Source organism: Trichechus manatus, unplaced genomic scaffold, assembly GCF_000243295.1.
Source record: "Trichechus manatus latirostris isolate Lorelei unplaced genomic scaffold, TriManLat1.0 scaffold00029, whole genome shotgun sequence".
NCBI classification, from domain to species: Eukaryota; Metazoa; Chordata; class Mammalia; order Sirenia; family Trichechidae; genus Trichechus; species Trichechus manatus.
Genome location: NW_004443965.1, coordinates 3,833,874 through 3,856,650, shown reverse-complemented (window position 1 = coordinate 3,856,650; position 22,777 = coordinate 3,833,874). Strand labels below are relative to the sequence as shown.

The window sequence follows — 22,777 nt, the reverse complement described above, 5'->3', positions numbered from 1 at the left end:
TGGTATACCATAAAAATAAAAGCCATGGAAAAATGTACAGAAACATACTCCCTTTAAAGCCCTTTAGGAGATTCATTTTCCTAAAATCTAATAATATAAACGTACATGTTTTATGTTAATATCTTATCTCAGAATTTGAGAACTGATGCACGGGCATAAAAATCAAAAAAAAAAAAAAAAGGTTTCTTAGACTGATTCATATGCATGTGTTCACCTATTTCCATAGGTTTGGAAAACAACCTTTAGCTTATAATCACATAGGGCAGGACAGTTTATATTTGGAATTCTAACAAGTACCCTAGAGGGCATTGGTGGTTCAGTGGTAGAATTCATGCCTTCCATGTGGAAGGCCTGAGTTCTATTCCAGGCCAATGTACCTCGTGTGCAACCACCACCTGTCCGTTAGTGGAGGCTTGCATGTTGCTGATGTGATGCTGAACAGGTTTCAGCAGAGATCCAGACTAAGACAACCTAAGAAGAAAGGCCTGGTAATCTACTTCCAAGAATCAGCCAGTGAAAACTCTAGATCACAACAGTCCATGCAGGGCCAGGCAGTGTTTCATTCTGTTGTTCTCGGGATCACGATGAGTGGGGGCCGGCACCTGGCACTAACAACAAGTACCCTAAGCAGCAGCTACTGTCCTAATCTTTCAATACTACCACTAACTGCAACTCTATTTATTAAGTCCTTTTACAATAATTCTATGGCACTTGCTCAATGGGATAACCTCATTTATATTTGTCATAAGTTGGCCTCATAATATGCTTTTCCATCATAATCATGGAGAGCAGAGCTTCTCAAACTTTAGGTGCATCAGAATCCCCTGCAGGGCTTGTTAAAACACAGATTTCTTGGTCTGACTTCAGAGATTCTGACTTAATAGGTGTAGGGTGGGGCCGGAGAATTTGAGTTTCTAACAAGCTCCCAGATAATGCTGACTCTTCCTGTCTGAGGACCACACTCTGAGAATCACTGAAGTAGCATTTCCCTTTGTGCTGTTAATATCATTTATGATTCTTTGGGCCTGCACTGGCTCCTCAGTAAATACCCATTTCATGCTGAACACATTTGAAACGTGTCATTTGCTCACACTCAGATGTTGTAGTTACATACAAAGATGCTTCATAAGCAGATGGATGGATCTGCTGAGGCAAGGCTGCTTCATGCTGTGAGGCAACTAGGGAGAGACAATGAATGCAGTCTGTTTGATTAACGGGTATACAAATTCACATGTCTCATGATGAGTGAATTTAGTCAGTCACAGAAGGACAAATACTGCATAAGACCACTATTATAAGAACTCATGAAAAGGTTTAAACACAGAAGAAAACATTCTTTGATGGTTATGAGGGTGGAGAGGGAGGGTGAGGGTTATTCACTAACTAGATAGTAGATAAGAATCATCTTAGGCAAAGGGAAGGACAGCACACACTACAGAGGAAGTCAGCACAACTGGACTAAACCAAAGCTAGGAAGTTTCCTGAATACAATCAAATACTTTGAGAGACAGATTAGCAGGGGTAGGGGTCTGGGGACCATGCTTTCAGGGGACATCTAGGTCAATTGGCATAACAAAGCTTATTAAGAAAATGTTCTGCATCCTACTTTGGGGAGTGGTGTCTGGGGTCTTAAAAGCTTGCAAGTGGCCATCTAAGATGCATCAATTGGTCCCAACCACTTGGAGTAAAGGAGAAGGAAGAACACCAAAGACACAAGTAAAGTATTAGCCCAAGAGACGGAATGGGCCACATAAACCAGAGACTTCATCAGCCTTAGACCAGAAGAACTAGATGGTGCCCAGCTACCACCAATGAACGTCCTGACAGGGAACACAACAGAGAGTCCCTGATGGAGCAGCAGAAGGATGGGATGCAGAACTCAAATTCTAGTAAGAAGACCAGACTTAATGGTCTGACTGAGACTGGAAGAACCTTGGAAAGCATGGTCTCTGTCAGCCCAGAACTAAAACAATTTCCGAGGCCAACTCTTCAGACAGGGATTGGACTGGACTGTGGGACATAAAGTGATACTCACGAAGAGTGTGCCTCTTAGTCAAGTAGATACAAGAGACCAAAGGGGCAGCTTCTGTCCAGAGGTGAGATGGGAAGGCAGAGAGGGTTAGGAGCTGGTTGAATGGTCATGGGGAATCAGCAGCAGAAAGGAGGAGTGTGCTGTCACAGAATGGGGTGAGAAATTAGGGTCACATAACAATGTATGTATAAAATTTTGTATGGGAGACTAACTTGTAATGTAAACTTCATTTAACTAAAACAATAAATACAAAAAAAAAGAGGAAAAAAAAATTCACATGTCTCCAGGAGTTACAGTAACATACGACCAACTTGGTACAATTCCTATAAGAATGTCAGCTGAATTATAACTGCTAATTATCTTGTTCTTACGAATTTTTATCTTAGAATTTAGAGTTAGTCTTTAAAGACGCTAGACTCTGCTATCTTACATCGTAAGCATACTGCAATAGTTGGAACTGACATCAAATTTTAACGAAAGATTAGTATGAAGCAATCGAGTGACATTTAATATTTATATTCAACTCACTTTTCCTATAATCACACTTGGTTTAAGAAAAAAAAGAAACTTTAAAGCATGGCTCTGTTATGAAATAGCATCCTAATTTTAAGATTTACTTCAAGTACACTTTGGAATGTAAACATACCTTATTTAACTTTACAAAATATTCCAGTCCAGCTTCCAAGGGATTTGTATCACAGTTCATCTAAAAGAGAAATACACATTTTAAATCTTAAATGAGTGCAAATAATTTCAGTAACACCACTTTCATATATTATTTTTTGAGGGAAGAGAACTCTTTTTTTTATTTTGCACATAGATTCTGAAAAAATAAAATTCTGGACTAATCTTTAAAATAATTCTTTTTCATCTAAAATTCAACAGTAACCTTTTAACAAATACCGTCATTTGAATACAGCCAATATGGAAACTAAAATTTGGTTTGTTTCCATGGGTCTTTTGTTTTCATAAACATCGGAAGGATATCACAACATGATCTTTCTTCCAGAAACAAGACTGTCATATGTTTTAATGTAATAAGTTTACATAAATAGATTTTTAAAGTTACTAAGTAATTGACTTATCTTACAATTAGCCAAGAATCAGGATAAGTAGGGAGAAAAGCAGATGGTAGGAAAATGGTTTCTATAGAGTCCAGGAAAGGAAAAAAAAGAGATATAATCTCAACCTTTTCAAACACAGTCGAGTCATTAAGATATACTTCAAGTCAGAGCTAAAGCCAATATATGGGAACAGACCTGAAGGGTGGTAACTGTTCATTTTTTGTTGGTGCTCTATTGTGCGCCAATTAAGAATTTGGAGAACTGGTCTAAACTCCATAAAAAAAAAAAAATACTAAAACTTTTAAAGACAACACAGCACCTTCATAAACCAGATGAGTAGTATAAATTTATTTTTACATGATATAAGTTTGGTCTCGTATTTCTTAATATGAGCTAGTCTAAAATTATTTTTTTATCCGATCAGAGTTTCAAAATTTCTCCGGGAAAAAAAAAAACAAAGCACAGAAGATTGATTGCTGTAATAACACTAGAGGGCCCTCTGGCACTGCTGGGAAATCGGAGGGAACTCAGAAGAAATGCTCTCAAGAGGAGGGCACAAGAAGAGGAAGCAAGAGAAAAACAGAAGGCAGGAGGATGGAGAAATGCCTAACTCCCAAGGGACTCCGTCTGCTGCTTCAGTCCTTGGGGAGTGAGGGGACAGATTGTCCTCTATTTTAATTTATTTTTTAATCATAACAATAAAAGCCCTGGAAAAATGTACAGAAAGACAGTCCCTGTCAAACCCTTCTGTTGTTGTTGTTGTTAGTTGCCATCAATTAGCCCCCACTTCACGGTGACCTCATACACAATAGAAAGAAATGCTGCCTTTCTTCCTACTCCATCTTAGTCTGGAAGCTCTGCAGAAACCTGTTCAACATCACAGCAACACACAAGCCTCCACTGACAGATGGGTGTTGGCTACAATGAGGTGCATTGGCCGGGAATCGAACTTGGCTCTCCCACCATGGAAGGTGAACCACCAATGCCCCATGTTTTATGTTAGTATCTTAGCTCAGAACTTGGGAACTGATGCAAGGGCATTAAAAAGGTTCATATGCATGTGTTCATATATTTCCATAGGATGTAAAAACAGCTTTTAATTTATATGCACCTAAAGCAGGCCTCATCTACGGTCCCACCTGTACATTGAGAATCCCTAAAAGAGCATGTGTCCTATAGATGAATAAACTTGCCCAGGGCCCTCCTTCTTTCAATGACCCCAGTAGGCTGCCCTCTCTATCTCAAAGCCCTCTCACTTGTTTCTGTCCATAGGCTAAATGCCTGAGGGGCCCTGTCTGAGCTTTCAAACCTAGTTTGCCCTCCCAGGTGCCAATTAAATGCATTCTATTATATGCCAGGTACTTTATAGACTGGAGCCCTGGTGACACCGTGGTTAAGAGCTATAGGGAACTACGGCTGCTAACCCAAAGATCAGTGGTTTGAATCTACCAGCTGCTCCTTGGAAACCCTATGGGGCAGTTCTACCCTGTCCTATAGGGTCACTATAAGTCAAATCGACTTGACGGCAACAGGCTTGGTTGTTTTTGGTTTATAGACTCTCTCTAACATCTATGATAACTATGTAGGACAAATATTATTATCTCCATTTTATAGAAAAGGAAACAAAAGTTCTGGAGGATTAAGGCCACATAGCTAGTATGTGGTGGAGGATAAATTCAAACCCAAGAGTCCCTACTCTGAACTCCATACTTTCCCACTATTCCTTACCTCAGCTCTCAGGTCTAAAGCCTCAATGACTTCCAACAACTAGTGAAATGGAAAAAGTAATGGGTCCAGAGCTAGCCTGGCACATTGGAGAAAAAATAGGAAAACAGGGTTTGAACCACAGTTTGGCCATTTACTGTGTAATCTGGATGAAGCCATTCACTGAATCTTAGCGTGATCGTGTGTAAAATAGGGATAATGATAACTATCTTCTTGGGAGAGTTGAAAGGGTAAAGGATATCACACACATGAAAGTGCTGTGTAAACAGTAAAGCACTATAAAAATAGAAACTCTTAGTTACTAATATTAATTATTAATAACGGAAGAAGGTTAGACCAACATATCCAAGGCCACCATCTCTGCCCCTCAGAAAGACATCTTAGTTGTTACTTCCCCAAAAGGTGCAAGATAAGAAGAAAATGAGGGTAGCTACATGACAGAGGAGGAGAGAATTTGAAAGGTGGTCCTCAGTCACGTGGGGTAGGCAGGCTCCCCGCTTCAAGCCCACAGAGACAGCTGTCCAGGGCTCTTTGCCAAGCAGAAAGAATTAAAGCAGAATAAACATTATGTGAGAATTTCACTGAACTTTCAACAGAGAAAATAAGGAGAAAAACCACTTCCCTCCATTAAATAAAGTTATCTAATAATACATAACTCCTATAGCCAGAGTCAACATTAATGCAGTTAAAACTAGCCCTTATGAAAACTAGATACAATAGCCATAAAATTTTAATTAAGACACTAGCATTTCAAACCTCTGACCCCCAGGCTCTAAACGCTTTCTCCAGTCTTAAGGCATTCATGGCATAGGTTCCAAAATTGTCAATTCCCTCCTCCTGGCCTGCATTCATGATAACGTCATAAAGCGCTGCAGAATCTTCTCGTCTGTGGTACAGCTCCCAACCCAACTCTCCTGAAATAAACCCAAAGGTGCCACACCAAAGTAAGAACAGTGATCACTAGATCTAAAATGCATTAGCTAAAATACATAAAAGCAGGAGAGATTCCATTTATGCAACATAGACATTGCTAGTTTTTAAAAGACCAGTTCACAAAAAGTTGCAACAAAATCCCACTATTGTATCATAGATGCATTTATGCCCAATCCTGAGTCTCATACAGAGCGGTATGTATGTAGGACACCCTTTCTAATGATGCATAAAAACTGTAATGCAGGAGTTAATCCCCAGCCTTGAACGCAGCTTCATGAGGCTTACTATATTTTTAGGGACAACAACGTCAGGTGCATAATTAGCATGGTATAGTTTATCAAGATAATGGGATAATGGGTTCAAGGTTTAGACACCCCAACCCTCACCGCCTTGCCTAAGAATCACAAGGTTTGAAAATATAGCCAACTGACCTAAAAACCAAACCCACCGCTGTCGAGTCAATTCTGGCTATCAACCCTATAGGACAGAGTAGAACTGCCCCATAGGGTTTCCAAGGCTGTAAATCTTTACGGAAGCAGACTCCCACATCCTTCTCCCACCGAACGGCTCATGGATTCCAACGGCCAAGCTTTCGGTTAGCAGCCAAGTGCTTTAACCACCACCACCAGGACTCCTTAGTCAACTGACAATTATGCAAATTATCTTCATTGTGGGACATCCATAATCTGTGACTCCTCCCATTCCCTATTTCTTTCCCACTAGTCATTTCACTCGCATTAGAGCTCTGGGCAACAATCAAAGGAAATGAAACTCAACCCAAACAGTCCTGCTCATTTTTCATTCTGGACAGCACTTTGCTGGGATTTGGTAGGGAAAGGGTAGGGGAAATGGTAGAATGATAGCCCAGGGAAGAGCTATGGCCTTTAATACTATGTGTTGTTTTTGCTCCCCAACACTGAGGGCCGATATTAACGTGCTTTTCCAGGATACCACCAGAACATGGGCAACATGGAATTGTTGAATGGATGCTCAGGCACCAAGTACTCCTTCTATAAAGGGACAAGGAGGTCTAGAGGAGATTAGAAGTGGGCCCTAGAGCACCAATGGGGAGCTGAAGAGCATTCATTCATTTCTGCATCAAATACCTATTATGTGGAAGGTTAGACAATATATGAAGACTTCCCTAATGAATTTATGGTGTTGAAGGGAAGATGGATAGTGGTAATGTTCTAAGAAAGGTGCTGATAAAGTGCTATGGGAGGCCATCTTGAATGTTCCCAGGTAGAGTCTGCTGACCTGAATATTGTGTCAACCCTCTAACTATTCCAACAGCCCACTTTCTTGTCTACCCTTTCAAATAATGGGCAAGTATGGAAATGGACCAACAGCTGGAAATTTGTGGAACCACTCTCACAGATTAGAAGTGAATAGACAAGATTGCCATAAAAATTGTGCAGAAGAAATCTTCCTTCAGAGTACACTGATAAAGTGAATGCGTGTGTGTGTATATTTCTGGCAGCTTCTTTTAGATTTTAAAGACCTACTCTAGGTTGTTTCCCAATTCTTACCAGAAGGCTGTTGTTGTTAGGTTCTGTCAAGTCAGTTCCAACTCATAGTGACCCCACGTACAACAGAATGAAACACTGCCCAATCCTACACCCACCCCACAATTGTTGCTATGTTTGAGCCCATTGTTGCAGCCGCTGGGTCAATTCACTTACCAGTATAAGATATCCTAATAGCAGTGACAGGAATGTTGGAAACCTTTAAGGACTTGGTTTGAAGAAACTTGAAAACATCATCACTAAGATCTTCAGAGGTGAGTTTCTGAAGGACCTTTCTTGCTTGTGGCCCTGCAATCCCAAGGACTCCAAGCTCATCGGTTATGTTTCTAATTTCAACATCATATCCACCTTTTATTGCCTCTTCTTCAATCCATCTGCATTTGAGTCATAAACATTGTGTTAAATCTTGCTTGAATAATGATTTTGGTAACGTATTATTTCACTGAAGATATGTTCTGTGTCTAGAATTACAGAAAAGTCCTTAGAATGTCATTTTATATAACCACCTAATTTTTAAAGTTAAGGAAACTGAGTCCCTGATGTGTTAAGTGATTTTCTTTAAAACATTCACTATAAATATGGAAGTAATTTTTCATAGTACAAAGGATCCTTCAATTTAAATGAGCTCTACCTCACAATCCTTTTAAATGGTGACAGCCTTTGCATTTAAACTAATGACTCAATCTTCAAAAATTAATTTAAACCCCAATTTTCTCTAATACCTGCACACAGGAGGCATGCTTGCACTCCTAAAGGTTAATAATGTACCTGCCACCAGATACAACTGCTTTCTCAATCATAAGGAAATGATAAAAACTCTAAAGACTAGTTTGAATTTCTAAGTCTTGTTGAGTTATTGGAAGCCACCTACAGGGTTGGTTTATAATTTATTGAGCAATTCTTGGTGCTACTCAGGACTATCATAAAATGTTCACCTGGGCTTACACAAAGCTAAACTACTAAGGTGGCCCCCAGTACATCTTGGATTGGAACATGTAATTTGAATCATTTTATAACTAGGGTGAGGATCTGTCAGATTAAGACGTTTATTAAACATTAATGATATTCCAAATATTTGTATACTAAGACCATGCAAAGGTTCAGCTTGGTAAATCAGTGATTTAGATACAGCTGTGGGCCAGAGACCAGAAAGCATCACAAAGGGAGAAGCTAACTCAGGAAGGCAGCTTACTAAGTAGACCGAAGGTAGACATCAGAATCAAAAACACTGGACAGAGCAAGTTACTTCAACCTCAGTTTCCTTAACTGAAAATGGGAATAATGTTAATAATATTGAAAAATATCAAGAAAATTAATTGAGATAAGGTGTAAACAGGGTTCTGGCACATTGATGATGCTTAATAAATGGGAGTTTAATATTATTAGGGCAGTAAACTCTATGGGTGGATTACTTTTTTGGGCAGGGAGGACCCTCACTTCAAATGTTTTCCGATAAAAGACATGAAGTTTATTTGAAATGATAAGGTTTAAGAATAAAGGTTGTACTTCTAAGGACTTACAAAAGAGAAACTCCATGTAAGATTGAGTCAATATGTAATATATACAAAATTTTATATTAGATGAGTGCTTACCTAAGATCATGAAGTTCTGATCCAGAACCAGTTATTAACAGAAACTCCCCAGGAGACTGGTGAGAAACAGTCAACTCAGCATACACTCGACCTTTCGGTGTTAACATGTGACTTATATTTGTAAAACCCACCTGTACGAATAAATTTAAAATTACCTCAGGATGAAATGGATATCTTATGGATCCTTTTAATATAACATGTAAATAAAAATGAAAAGCATCTGAATCTTATCATTTATATCAGTTGTATTAATTATCTGTAAATCTACTATACCTAAACTCAAGATTAATTTTGAAGTTTTCAATTTAAAGGATCATTTAATTGTAGATAGTTTTAAGTTTCCATTGACATAATTAAGCAAAGTTGTAAGGCCCTTAGATGATAATTAACTCAACAAAAATTTAAATTTAAAAATCAGCTATTGGCCAGTTAAAGAGAAATTCTAATGTTCATATAGAAATCATTAAGCAGACTAAAACATTGATTTTTTTTTTTTTTTTAACGAGAGAATTGAGAATTAAATAGGCCAGAATCCTGGACCTTGTCTCCCTACAAGGTTATTTACCTTTGGAACAACATTTGCAAATAGATAGTCCAACAGTTTCATGGAGTCTTGGCCTTTGATGTTAAACTTGCCAAAGGGTGACAGGTCAATTACCCCGACTCTTTGCATAACCTGTTTATACTCAGAGCCTACAGGCTCAAACCAGTTTGTGCGGCAAAAACTTGGCCTGGAACACAACGTCCAATGTCATTTTAAAAAACTGCCATTCATTTTTAGAAAATTATAGAATAAAAACGTTTAAATAGCTCTGTTCATCTAGAAACTCCTATTTGGAAAAACAACACGCAACCTAAAATTCTGTCCTGCAAATCATTTGTATATAGTGGAACCTAGCCTTTTAAGCTACTCCGTCTATCCCTTTGACCCGTATCATAGTGAATAAAGTATTAATTAACCAGAAAATAAGATAGAACACCTGGGCTCTCAGATCTGGGAGGGAACTTAGAAGTTATCCAGTCTGGTGATTTTCAACCCTGGTTACGTACTAGAATTCCTGGGGAGTGTTTTTTAAAAATACCAATGGCTAGGCTTCTACCTGTTGCTGTTGAGTCGATTGCGACTCACAGCAACCCTTCAGGACAGAGTACAACTGCCCCACAGGGTTTCCAAGGCTGTAATCTTTACAGAAGCAGACTGCCACATCTTTCTCCCACTGGTAGACTAATTCAGTCACAATATCTGGAGGGTGGAGCTCCTCAGGTGATACTAGTATGCAGTCAGGATTGTGAAGCACTTATCTAGCCCAGTGTTTTTCAAGCTTTAATGCCCATATAAACCATTTTCACTTGTTCAAATGCAGGTTCTGATTCAGTAGGTCTCAGGTGGGGCCTGCTAGTCTGCCTAGAAACAAGCTCCCAGATGATGTCGATGCTGCTAGTTCACACTTGGAGTAAGCAAAGATCTGGTCCAACATCTTCATTATTCAGAGAAAAGACACAAAGTGACTTGCCAAAGCCTTTGCATTAATTAATTACAGAGCTGAGCCTCTAACAAAGGTCCTTTCTGCCTTACAAACTGGCCTCCTAATGTGGTATTTTAACTTCAGAGAATACTAAGTCTGCAAAATGAGTTTCCTACAGTTTAATTATTAAAATGGTAGAAGAAACTTACGCCAGATCCACATAGCACAAGGTGAAGAATAGATCTGGAATTTATCTGAGTCGTTTAGAAAAAACAAGCCAATATTTTGCCAACAAAAAAACCTAGGTTGACTGCCTATACAGCCTAAATTTATTAATCAACAACTGGCCCTCTACTGTTCTTTGAACCATTTAGACTTGGTCTCAAGTAGAAATCAAAACCTAATTAAATAATCAAAATGACAGCTCAAAAAAGGTAACTTAATTTCTAGATTAGCTATTTGTTTTCTCTTGGTTTATAGATTCCCATATGAAAAAAAAATATAATCACTATTGGTTGCTAGGAGTTGGAATCAATTTGCTGGCAACAGGTTTGGTTTGGTTTTTATAAATCCCAGGCACAACAGAATGTAGCAGTTTAGAGGAATTCAGAGAATTGTTTTAGTGGGATGTTTTATGCTTTTGCTTAACCTGAGATGCTAAGTAAATGATCTTTCCTCTAATTTATCAACTGTGCATATAATTTGCATAACCAGTGCACACAGACTAGAAAGTAGTCACTCTGAGCTTTTCCATGATAAATAGAAAACTGAAAAAATCCAGACAGGCACTTTTCATTCTGTGGTTGTATACTATGTGATTCAACCAAGCATCCTAAACGAAGGTGGACCTTTAGAGGCCGTGTGGGGATTTGGATGGGGTAGGGACGGCTCCTCAGCTTCTGGTAAATGCCACAGTGAAGAAGATTCACTGGGGCTGGTTGTAGAACTCTCAGATCATGCAGGAATACCAGGGGAGAGTGGGAGCGGGGAGGTATCCTACAGGTGAGCAAATGTCAGGTGGACTAGACTTATGTCTCCACTGTCAGAAAAGAATTTCCATAGCAAAGCTTCAATGTTCCTTATAATGAGGTGGAATGATGAAGTGAGGGGGAAAATCAAACTTCTCTGACTTTCCTTCACTTCACTTCAGTACTTTTACTCTACAATCAGAACCACAGGCCAAGTTAAGTCCTTCACTTACTTGTACTGAGTATCTTGCCCAGGTTTGTAGAACCAGTGTGGCTGCTCCCAGCCCGCATGGAACCCCATGGAACACTTAGACTCCAGGGTACTATAGAGCCCACTGATACGCTGAGTCGGCCTCCCTGCAAACCGCTCTTCTTTAGGATAACCAACTGAAACAGATAATTGGCACTCTCAATAGCATAGAATCAAAACGCTTTGGAAGTATTCAGAAAATGAAAAAAAAAAACACTATGTAAATTCCAGAAGCATAGTGACATGTGTTAAATTTATGTAAAAGACAAAGCCGTCATTTATACTGAGGGTAAAGCAAAACTATTTAAAATCAGTGATGAACTCCACATGTTAAATATACATATTCATATATATTCCTCCTTGAGTCTCAGAGGTGCAATGCCTTTTAGAATCCCTAACAACCCCTCCCACAACAAACAGAATAAAGAGCATCAAAATCAGAGGTCTGGTGGTGTAGAGGTTAAGTGATACGGCTGCTAACCAAAAGTTCAGCAGTTCAAATCCACTAGCCCCTCCTTGGAAACCCTATGGGGCAGTTCTACCCTGTCCTCTAGGGTCGATACGGGTCAGAACCGACTTGATGGCAATGAGTTTGGTTTTTTTAAATCAGAGGTATTACAAATCAATTCTGTAAACACTTTTAGACAATGGTGAATTTGCACTTTACCAATATTGTTGAATCCATATGACTCCCTTGCTTTGGCTTCAGTGTACTGGGTTGTTGTCCATTTTCCATAGCGATTGGGATCCAATTCTATCAGATCAAAAGGAGGTTCTCCATGTAGGATCCAGTCACTGAGATATTTCCCTACCCCACCAGCGTGGATTATGCCATATCTTTCAAATATAAAGATAAATATTCTGTTAGTAACACATGTTATTTTCAAATAATGACATATGTCCAAATATTTGGCAAGGCCTCAAAGTAGGAGTGTTCTATGTTGTTCAGAACATACAATTAACATAATCTTTATGATATAAATTTTTTTTCTCAGAAACTACATTTTTAGGAATCCAAATTAAACCTGCCTGACTTAATAGCTAGTTTCAAGAGATGTATACCTTCAGAACAGTCTATGACTCTAAGCCAGGAAGGACACTCATTTATGAAAACAGGGAGGGAAAGGCAGCAAACAGGCAGGTGTGGTTGATACCTTATCAGCCCTTTTGAGCCATGATTGTCCTAACTGATACGAAACTTTGTGGAAGAAATATGTGCATTGTAGAATGGAAAGTCCATCTTTTCTCAGACTCAATTTAGCTCTAACCTCCTTCAGTGATGACCTCTGTCTTAGTCGTCTAGTGCTGCTACAACAGAAATACCACAAGTGGATGGCTTTCACAAAGAGAAATTTATTTCTTCACAGTAAAGTAGGCTAAAAGTCCAAATTCAGGGCATCAGCTCCAGGGGAAGGCTTTCTCTCTCTGTCGACCTTCTCATCAGTGTTCCCCCAGACTAAGAGCTTCTCGGCACAGGGACCCCGGTCCAAAGGACGTGCTCTGCTCCAGGCACTGCTTTCTTGATGGTATGAGATCCCCCGTCTCACTGCTCACTTCTGTCTTTTATATCTCAAGACATTGCCTCAGAATACAATCCAGTCTTGTAGACTGAGTCCAGCCTTACTAACACAACTGCCGCCCATCCTCCCTCATTAACATCATAGAGGCAGGGTTTACAATTTATAGGAAAACCACAGAATACCAGGAATCATGGCCCGGCCAAATTGACACACACATTTTTTGGGGGACATAATTCAATCCACGACAACCTCTGTGCAAGGATCTTGGGCCATTATTTTAGAAACATTCAGACAAAGAGGCCCTCCCCAGGGACCTGTGGGGAAGAAGTAGAAACACTGACCTCTGTATTTTGTGACTTATGGGTCAGCTGGTAGGGAAGGCGGGCTTGTTTCAGAAGCCTTTAGAACCAAGAACATGATTGTGACAGATGAAGGCTTCTTGATATCAGAAAGAAGGAATCACAGTTTTACATTGGCCTTGTGTAGTTCTACCCACTCACTCTTGTCTAATGAATATGGTTTAAGTCAAGAGAAGCTTCTGAGGAGTTGAGTGAGCAGGGAATCTTGCTGGGAAGAACCAAGAAAAGGAGCTAGCTACATGAATAGACATCAAGATACAAGAAAATCCAGTACCCCAAGCCACAGTAAATTAACAGCCAGAACCCTAGCCTCTAAGAGGTTGGGAAGACCTTAAGACTGGAAATTTTATCTAATTTTTTCCATAGCAATATACTAGTTTTGCTATTTTATAAAAATGAATACCTAGATTTGCTATAAGAATATTTCTCAAGAAGAAAAAAAGGCATTAATTTATACTTCTCTGGGAAGTTTAAAAAAGAAGCATGGATCATCCAAGTTATTCATAAACAATCTCTCTAAATTTCAAGAAGGCAAGAAAAATTAAGTATATGCTTGATAATGTTTATTAAAAGCAGCATATTTATTTAACCAGGTCCATGATATGCTATACAATAGTTACCAATATTAAAGGCTATAGATACTGTTTACAATACTTGAAGTTGTATAAAGTTTTACTGACATTTATTGAGTACTTAGCATTTACAAGACATTGTTTCTGTGCACCTAATAGCCACTAGATAATGTATTTTTAGCAACCTGATTTTACCAATATGAAAAACATCCCTGTTTTACAAATAAGAAAATCCAGGGATACAGTAGTTAAATAAGATCATAGAAATAAACAGAAGACTCAAGATACAAATCCAGTCATTTCACCCCAGAGTATATATTTCTTCTTATTGGAATTTACATCTTCAATGGTTCTTAACCTGTTTTCAGCTGACACACACATGAATGATACTACCTGCACCCTTGACAGAATCCCTGGGTACAGCCAACGTGGTGCTTCAACTTCCTGTGGTCTTACACCACCATGTTCTTTCCTTTTTAACAATGCACATAAGCAACTAAATGGGGCACAGTGCTATTATTTGGGAATAATCCTGAATCAAATTGTCTTAGTTATCTAGTGTTGCTATAACAGAAATACCACAAGCTGGATGGCTTTAACGAAGAGAAATTTATTCTCTCACAGTTTAGGAGGCTAGAAGTCTGAGTTCAGGGCGCCGGCTCCAGGGGAAGGCTTTCTCTCTGTTGGCTCTGGAGGAGAGCCCTTGTCATCAATCTTCCCTGGTCTAGAAGCTTCTCAGCACAGGGACCCTGGGTCCAAAGGACACGCTCTGCTCCCAGTGCTACTTTCTTAGTGGTAGGAGGTCCCCCGGTCTCTCTACTCAATTCTTTTATATCTCAAAAGAGATTGACTCAAAACACAACCTAATCTTGTAGACTGAGTCTTGCCTTATTAACATAATTTCCTCTAATCCTGCCTCATTAACGTCAGAGAGAGAGGATTTATAACACATAGGAAAATCTTATCAGATGATAAAATGGTGGAAAATCACACAGTACCAGGAATCATGGCTTAGCCAAGTTAACACACATTTTTGGGGAAAACAATTCAATCCATAACACAAATCTAATTTATTTTTCGAAATTAAATCTTTTACGAACTTCAGCTATTTAACCACTAACAAATCACATGTAAAATGCAATACAACTGAGTGTTATGACATCTATTGACAACTCCCGACTTACTAGCTAAAAGTATAAAAGCATGGAATAAGAGAGGTCTTCGTATTATTCTGGTTCTGCCACTATTAGCTGTGTAACTTTGGCCAAGTTTTGTAACTCCTGTGAGATTTAGCCTCCTCGTCTGCACACGTTATTTATGGTGTTAAGCGGAGAACTAATTGAGATAGCAGAAAACCAGACTCAATTCAATACGATTCAAAAAACTTTTCAAAATACCTATTACATACTGGGTAGCCCTCGTGGCACGATGTTTTAAGAGCTCGGCTGCTCCTTGGCAACCCTATGGGGCAGTTCTACTCTGTCCAATATAGGGTCGCTATGAGTCGGAATCTACTTGATGGCAACAAGTTAGAGATTTTTTTTTTTTGGTTTGGTATTACATACTGGACACTTTGTAAGTCACTGAAAAGCAGAAAACCAAAGTGTTAGAACTGTGACAAAACAAAAGCAAAACCACTTTGACTTAGGGTATTCTGAAAGGTGCATGAACACTGGCACACATATAGACAGTTTGCAAATGCCTATTCCATGGACTGATTGTACCAGAATCACAAACAATATTGAAGTACAGATTCATAGGTCCCTCTCCACACTACTGAATCAGAATCTGTTGGAATGGTGTCTGGGAATCTCTGTTTGTTTTCCAATCAACACATCTTTAATGGGTTTCTGGTGGTAGAAATAATGGGAAATACATAGATGAGATGCAGAGGATGAAAAATATTCAAGTGACTAACACAAGGATGGGATTCTGTTTATTAACTTATTCCTCAGATGATTCTGTGTTCAGTCAGGTATGGGAAACACTGGTCTCTAGAACCATGGAATGCGTATACTAATAAAAGTCAGAAAAGGCAGCCAATGCGCGTATTACAACAAGTTGCTTAAAATATCTTAGATACCTCAACTTACAAGTAATAGAAAAACCTTTTTTGGTTCAGACCAAATCTGTTAAAGATAGTGAGGCACTCCCCAACCCCACTTTCCCTATTTTACCCTGTCCTCTTCCCCATTCAGTTCCCATTGCATAAAACCTGGAACAATTACCCAGAGCATTTAGAGTAGGAGTCCAACACCAGCCCGATGCAAGTAGATATAATTCCTAGGTACTAAGTGACCAGTGTTCTAAAGGAAGCGACTTCCTAACTTATTTAGCAGTTAGTTGATAGATGTTCCACTAAAGTATAAACATAATGAGGCCAGAGACACACTGTCTGTTCACAGCTCAGAGCAGGCCAATAATCTGCAAATATTTGTTGACTGAATCAATAAATTTGTTATTAAAGTCAATTGCAATCCATACATCTACAGTCAACTGATTTTCTACAAGGGTGCTAAGTCCATTCAATGGGGAAGAAAGAACATCTTCATTAAATGGTTCTGGGAAAATTGGATTTCCACACTAGGAAGAATGAAATAGGATCCATACCTCACACCATACACAAAAACCAATTCAAAATGGATCAAGGACCTAAATGTAAAAATTAAAACTATAAGATCCTTAGAAGAAAATGTAGGAGTGAGGCTGTGAAATGTAGTGTTTAACGATAGATTAGCAGACATGATAACAAAAGCTGGTGCAGCAAAACACAAAATAGATAGATGAGACCTCATAAAAATTAAATAATTTTGTACATCAAAGAATTTTATCAATAAAGTGAAAATACAACCTACAGATTGGGAGAAAAATTCCAGAAACCATATATCAGAAAAGAGTCTAATACCCAAAAAATATATAAAACTTCTACCACTTAAAAACAAAAAGACAAACAACCCAATCAAATAATAGGCAAAGTATTTGAACAGACAGTTCACTAAAGAGGATATTCAAATGGCTAACAAGCACATGAAAAGATGCTCACCATCATTAACCATTAGGGAGATGCAAATCAAAATCAAAATGAAATACCACCTTACCCCCATTAGAATGCCAATCAGCAAGAATACAAAAAACAAGTGTTGGTGAGGTTGTGGAGAAACTGCAGCCCTCATCCATTGCTTGTGGGAAGATAAAATGGTACAGTCATTGTGGAAAACAGCTTGGCAGTTCCTCAAAAAGTTGAAAATAGAATTACCATATGACCCAAATATCCCAATCCTAGGTAATGAAGTGAAGAAGTAAAGGCAGGAATGCAAACAGAAACCAATGTTCATTGTAGCGCCTTTCACAATAATGAAAAAGGTGGAAAAAATGAAATGTCTAACAAGAGATGAATGGATAAACAAAATGTGGTATAAACATACAATGGAATATTACATAACTGTAAAGAGAAATGAGGAGGCAGAGACAACACAGCGCCTTAGACAGACGCACCATGCCATCCCTCTGCAGCAAAGACCTGAAAAACTAAGTAAAATAGATACAAACATCAATCCTGGAATCCTACGCATGAAGGGATAAAGAACTAGATCAGACACTGAATGGAAGAAGAAACTGACTGAAAACAGAGAATGAGGAGAGATACAGAACGGAGGTCCCCTGCCAACTAACACATCTTGGAAGATAGCCAGCAATGACCCCAGACAGTGAGTAGGGGAAGGTAACTTCACAAAGCTTCCAACATGAAACAGAGCACGCAGTAACCAGATAAACATACATTCCCACCCTTCACCCTTCTGCCCTGTACACCAACTCTCCCCATCCCACCTGCCCGAGTCCACCCCACCACCAACTGCCAGTTACCACTGCATCGCCCTTCTTTTTTTCTTTTTTTCTTTCTCTTTTCTTTCTCACTCTCACCAAGCCCTTTACGCCACCTCCAACCCTTCCCAACCGCCCCCGCCATGCTGCTGCAGCTATGGTGTCCCCTGTGCTCAGGTCCACTGCCACACCAGGCCTGGACTGCCCCTCCCCTCCTGCCGCTTGATCAGCTGCTGAACAGTGGGAAATGAGCCTGTACCACTACCAGTCTGACACTCCTGCTCATTTGGCAATGGGTTGTGAACGCTCCCATACCACTGGACCAACATCAGGAGGCAGAAAGCATCCGACCAGTCCGCCCTCAGCCACCTCACCAAACCAGTGTACAGCAAAGTGGGCTCACCCTGCCTGCTGCTGCTTTGCCCACCTGGAAAAGGTGGTGAGAGCTATTGTACCCACAGATGAGCAAGCAGCAAAGCACACCTGGCATGCCCCTCTGACATATCAAAACAAAACAAAGAAGCAGAATGAAAAAAACAAACATACAATCAATAAACAAAGAAAATAAAACCTTAATATCTCAGAGACAGCAGACAATATCAAAACATATAAAAAATGAGGACAAGAAGACTCCAGCAAGTAACTAAAATAAAGAATCAGATGAATTCTGGTAGAAGAAAAGGCAGTAGAACTACCTGATACAGAATTCAAAAGTCTAATATTTAGGGCTCTCCAAGAGATTAGGAAAGAGAACAAAGAAAATACAGACAAAGTCATGGAAAACACAGAAAAAAACAACAAAAACAGCCAAAATCAAGGAAAGCAGAAAAAGCAATAGAAGAATTCAAGAAAATAATACAAAAACTAACGTTGGAATAAATAATTAGAAATCATCAAAAACAGCAACTAGAAATCCAACACATAAACAACAAAATTTCAGAAATGGAAAACTCAATAGAAGGTTTTAGGAGCAACTCTGAAACAATGGAATACAGAATTAGCAAGGTTGAGGACAAATCCACCATGTTGTTTTAGGAAAAATCAGAGAAATGAATGAAAAAGAATGAATAAGACCTAAGAATTATGTGGTACACAATCAAGAGCAAAAATCTGTGTGTGATTGGCGTTCCAGAAGAGGGGGAGAAAATGGAAAACAGAGAAGATTGTTCAAGACTTGCTGGCAGAAAACTTCCCAAATATCATCAAAGATGAAAAGCTGACCATCCAAGAAGCTCAACAAACCCCATATAGGGTAGACCCCCCAAAAAGTCACCAAGACTTATCATAATCACACTGGCCAAAAACAAAGAAAGAATCCTGAAAGCAGCTCAAGAAAAACAAAAAGTCACTTACATAGGGGAAACAGTAAGACTAAACTCTGATTACTTGTCAGAAACTATGCAGGCAAAAAGACAATGTGATGACGTATATAAAACACTGAAAGAAAAAAATGACAACCAAGGATAATATATACTGCAAAACTCTCTCTCAAATACAATAGTGAAATTAGGATATTTCCAGATAAACAGAAATTAAGGGAATTCGTAAAAACCAAACCAAGCTGACAAGAAATATTAAAGAGAGTCCTTCGGTTAGAGAGCTAACAACATCAGAAAACAACCTGAGTCTAGGACACGGGACAGTATCAGCCAGATAGAACCCTAGGTAAAGATCTGTTAATAATAAAACAAAGCTAAAAGACTTAAAACAGGGAAACAGAGACATAAATCTGTAACTGACAACAATGTCAAAACAATAAAAGGGGGAATAAATGGTGTGGGTATATAACTTTCAAATGGAGAGGAAGTCAAGGCAATATCAAGTAATAAAAGACTGGTTCAAACTTAGGAAGATAAGGGTAAATTTCAAGGTAACCACAAAGAAAGTTAACAAACCTACTCAACAAAATAAAAAAAAAGGAAAACATGAAGACTCAGTAAAGACAAAATCTATAATAACAAAAGAAAAGAAAATCCACAAACAAAAGGAACCCAGCACAGGAAAGTAAGAGGAACAAAGAAAGCATCAGCACCACTGAAAAAAGCACAACACGACAGCAATGAACTCATACCTATCAATAACCACACTGAGTGTAAATAGCTAAAAATAAATAAATAACCAAACCCATTGCCATCAAGTGAATTCCAACTCATAGCAATTCTAAAGGACCGAGTAGAACTGCCCCATAGGAGGGGCTGGTGGATTTGAACCACTAATCTTTTGGTTAGCAGCAATAAATGCACCCATAAAGAGACAGAGAGTAGTAGCACAATGGATATAAAAGCACTATCCATAATTATGCTATCTACGAGAGACCTACCTTAGACATAAAGATATAAGTAATGTTAAAAATCAGTGGATTGGAAAAAAAATACATCAAGCAAACAGAAACCAAAAAACAGCAGGAGTGGCAATACTAATCTCAGATAAAATAGACTTCAAGGGAAATGCAACCATAAAAGACAAGGAAGGACATTATATAATGACTAAAGGGACAATCCACCAAGAAGACATAACCTTAATAAACATCTACACATTCAATGACAGGGCTCCAAAATACATAAAACAAACTCTAATAGCACTGAAAAGAGAAACAGTTCCACAATACTAGTAGGAGACTTCAACACATCACTCTTGGTAAAGGACAGACCATCTAGAAAGAAACTCAGCAAAGACACAGAAGATCTAAAGGCCACAATCAACCAATTTGACCTCACAGACATTTACAGAACACTCCACCCAATAGCAGCAACATACACATTCTTTTCCAAAACACATGGAACATTCTCCAGAATAGATCACATTTTAAATAACAAAGCAACCCTTAATAGAATCCAAAACATTGAGATAATACAAAGTATTCTCTCTTATCACAATGCCATAAAAGTAGGAATCAATAATGGAAAGAGTAAGGGGAAAATATCAAACACATGGAAACTGGGTAACACATTGCTTAAAAACAACTGAGTAACAGAAGAAATCAAAGAGGAAATCAAAAAATTCCTAGAGTCAAACAAGAATGAAAACCCAGGAGGCAGAGCCAACATGGCGCTATAGACAGAAGCACCACTCCATCCCTCCACAGCAAAGACCCGAGAAACTAAGCAAAACAGAGACAAACATCAATCCTGGAACTCTAAGCATCAAATGAAGAGATAAAGAACTCTATCAAGCACCAAATAGACTAAGAAACTGACAGAGAACAGAAAGCAAGGAGAGTTACGAGCAGAGGTCCCCTATTAGCTAACACAGCACGGATCCACCATCTTGGACTCCTTTCAGAGATCGGTAGACAGGGAGTACGGGAAAGCAGATTCATGGAACTCCCAGCAGGAGACACAGCAACTGGTAACCAGTGATACATGCTTTCCCACACCCCATCCTGCCTCCCCCTGCTCAGCCTTTGCTGCTTCCCTATGGACCAAATCCTCAGCTTCCTGGCTGGCCGATCTGTGGCTTCCCGGTGGGTCAATTCACTGCTTCCTGGTGGGCCAATTTGCTCCTTCCTGGAGGGCTGATCTGAGGCTTCCCAGCAGGCCACGACTGTGGCACAGAAGGCATCGGTTCGTGCCTTGCGGATTTGCCCCACCCACACCAGCCAGCTTCTTCAGTGCCATTTCTTTGTTACCGGTGATGCTTTTTACAGCCTCTTTTGGTTTCTTCCCTGCCTCTAACCTCCTCCCCCTCCTTTCTCTTGAACACCTGACTCTGTGTGCCATCTTTGCTTCTTCTTGACAAGCTGTGAAGAGCTGCTCAGCTGGGGAACTGCTTCTGTAGTCTGCACTTCCATGTTGGTGGGAGCCCTGGGGTTTTTTTTTTTTCTTTTTCTTTGTCTCTTTTCCATTTTCTTGTTTGTTTGTTTTCATTTTCTTCATTTTGCAGTTTCCTGTATCTTTCTACTTACCTTCTTTCCTTGTCTCCTGAATACATGGCACTGTGTATCATCTCCACACCTTCTAGCCGGGCTGTTCTCTGTGGTTTGGGAGCTGCTTCCCTGGTCCCTGCAGCCGCACTGGTGGGATCCCTGGGAGCAGTTTTTAAATTTATTTATTTATGTATTATCTTTTAATTTTTTCTTTTTGTTTTTCTTCATTTCTTGGTTTCTTGTCTCTCCACTCCAACGGCAGGCTTCCTCAACACTTTTTTTTTTTTTTGGCTCCTGTTTATCTATCTTCTCTCTCTTCTTTCCCATACTCAACCTAACCTAGTTCCACACATCACAACCTCCCCTTCCCCCTCCCTCATGCCGATCTGCACTGTGTGCTGAACATTGCACTCCCGAGCAGCACACGCACGGCCTACTGAAACTTAACCTGCACTGACCCCTGGCTCACTTTGTTGACCCCAGTACATGCCACAAACAACACATTCCAGCCCCTCCCCTTCAGTTAGACCTTCCCTTCTGCACCATAGCTGAGCGATTGGCCCTGCCCATTAGACAAGGAGGTGAAAAATATCGTGTCCACAGACGAGCAAACAACAAAGAACACACAGTCGGCCTGTTCAGACATAACCAAATAAAACAAAAAAGCAGGATGAAACAAACACATCTACAATCAATAAATGAAGAAAATAACTATTGAATGTCCCGAAGACAGCAGACAATATCAAAACACATTAAAAAAAACTACAGGATGGTTCCACTAGGTGTCCAAAATAAAACACCAGATGACTTTCCAGTAGAAGAAAAGGCAATAGAACTACCCGATAGGGAATTAAAATCTCTAATATTTAGAGCTATCCAAGAGTTGAAGCAAAAAAGCAGACAAAAATGAGGAAAAAATAGACAAATTCATGGAATATACATACCAAAAAATGGAAGAATTCAAGAAAATAATACAGGAACAAAATGCCAAAATAAATTCACAACTAGAAATCATACAAAAACAACAATTAGAAATCCAAAAGATAAACAACAAGATTTCAGAAATGGACGGTGTCATAGAAG

General features: G+C 39.3%; 1 protein-coding gene across 1 annotated transcript in view; it reads right to left on the bottom strand.

The window, feature by feature from the left end:
- Positions 1–22,777, bottom strand: part of DMGDH (dimethylglycine dehydrogenase) — a 97,184-nt gene that overhangs the window by 25,829 nt on the left and 48,578 nt on the right. Inside the window, exons 8-14 of the mRNA XM_004374471.2 lie at positions 12,224–12,393; positions 11,540–11,693; positions 9,438–9,603; positions 8,873–9,003; positions 7,437–7,654; positions 5,578–5,735; positions 2,679–2,738 (exon numbers count right to left, since the gene is read on the bottom strand). Coding sequence (XP_004374528.1) covers positions 2,679–2,738; positions 5,578–5,735; positions 7,437–7,654; positions 8,873–9,003; positions 9,438–9,603; positions 11,540–11,693; positions 12,224–12,393 — 1,057 coding nt within the window. The remainder of the gene's footprint in view (positions 1–2,678; positions 2,739–5,577; positions 5,736–7,436; positions 7,655–8,872; positions 9,004–9,437; positions 9,604–11,539; positions 11,694–12,223; positions 12,394–22,777) is intronic.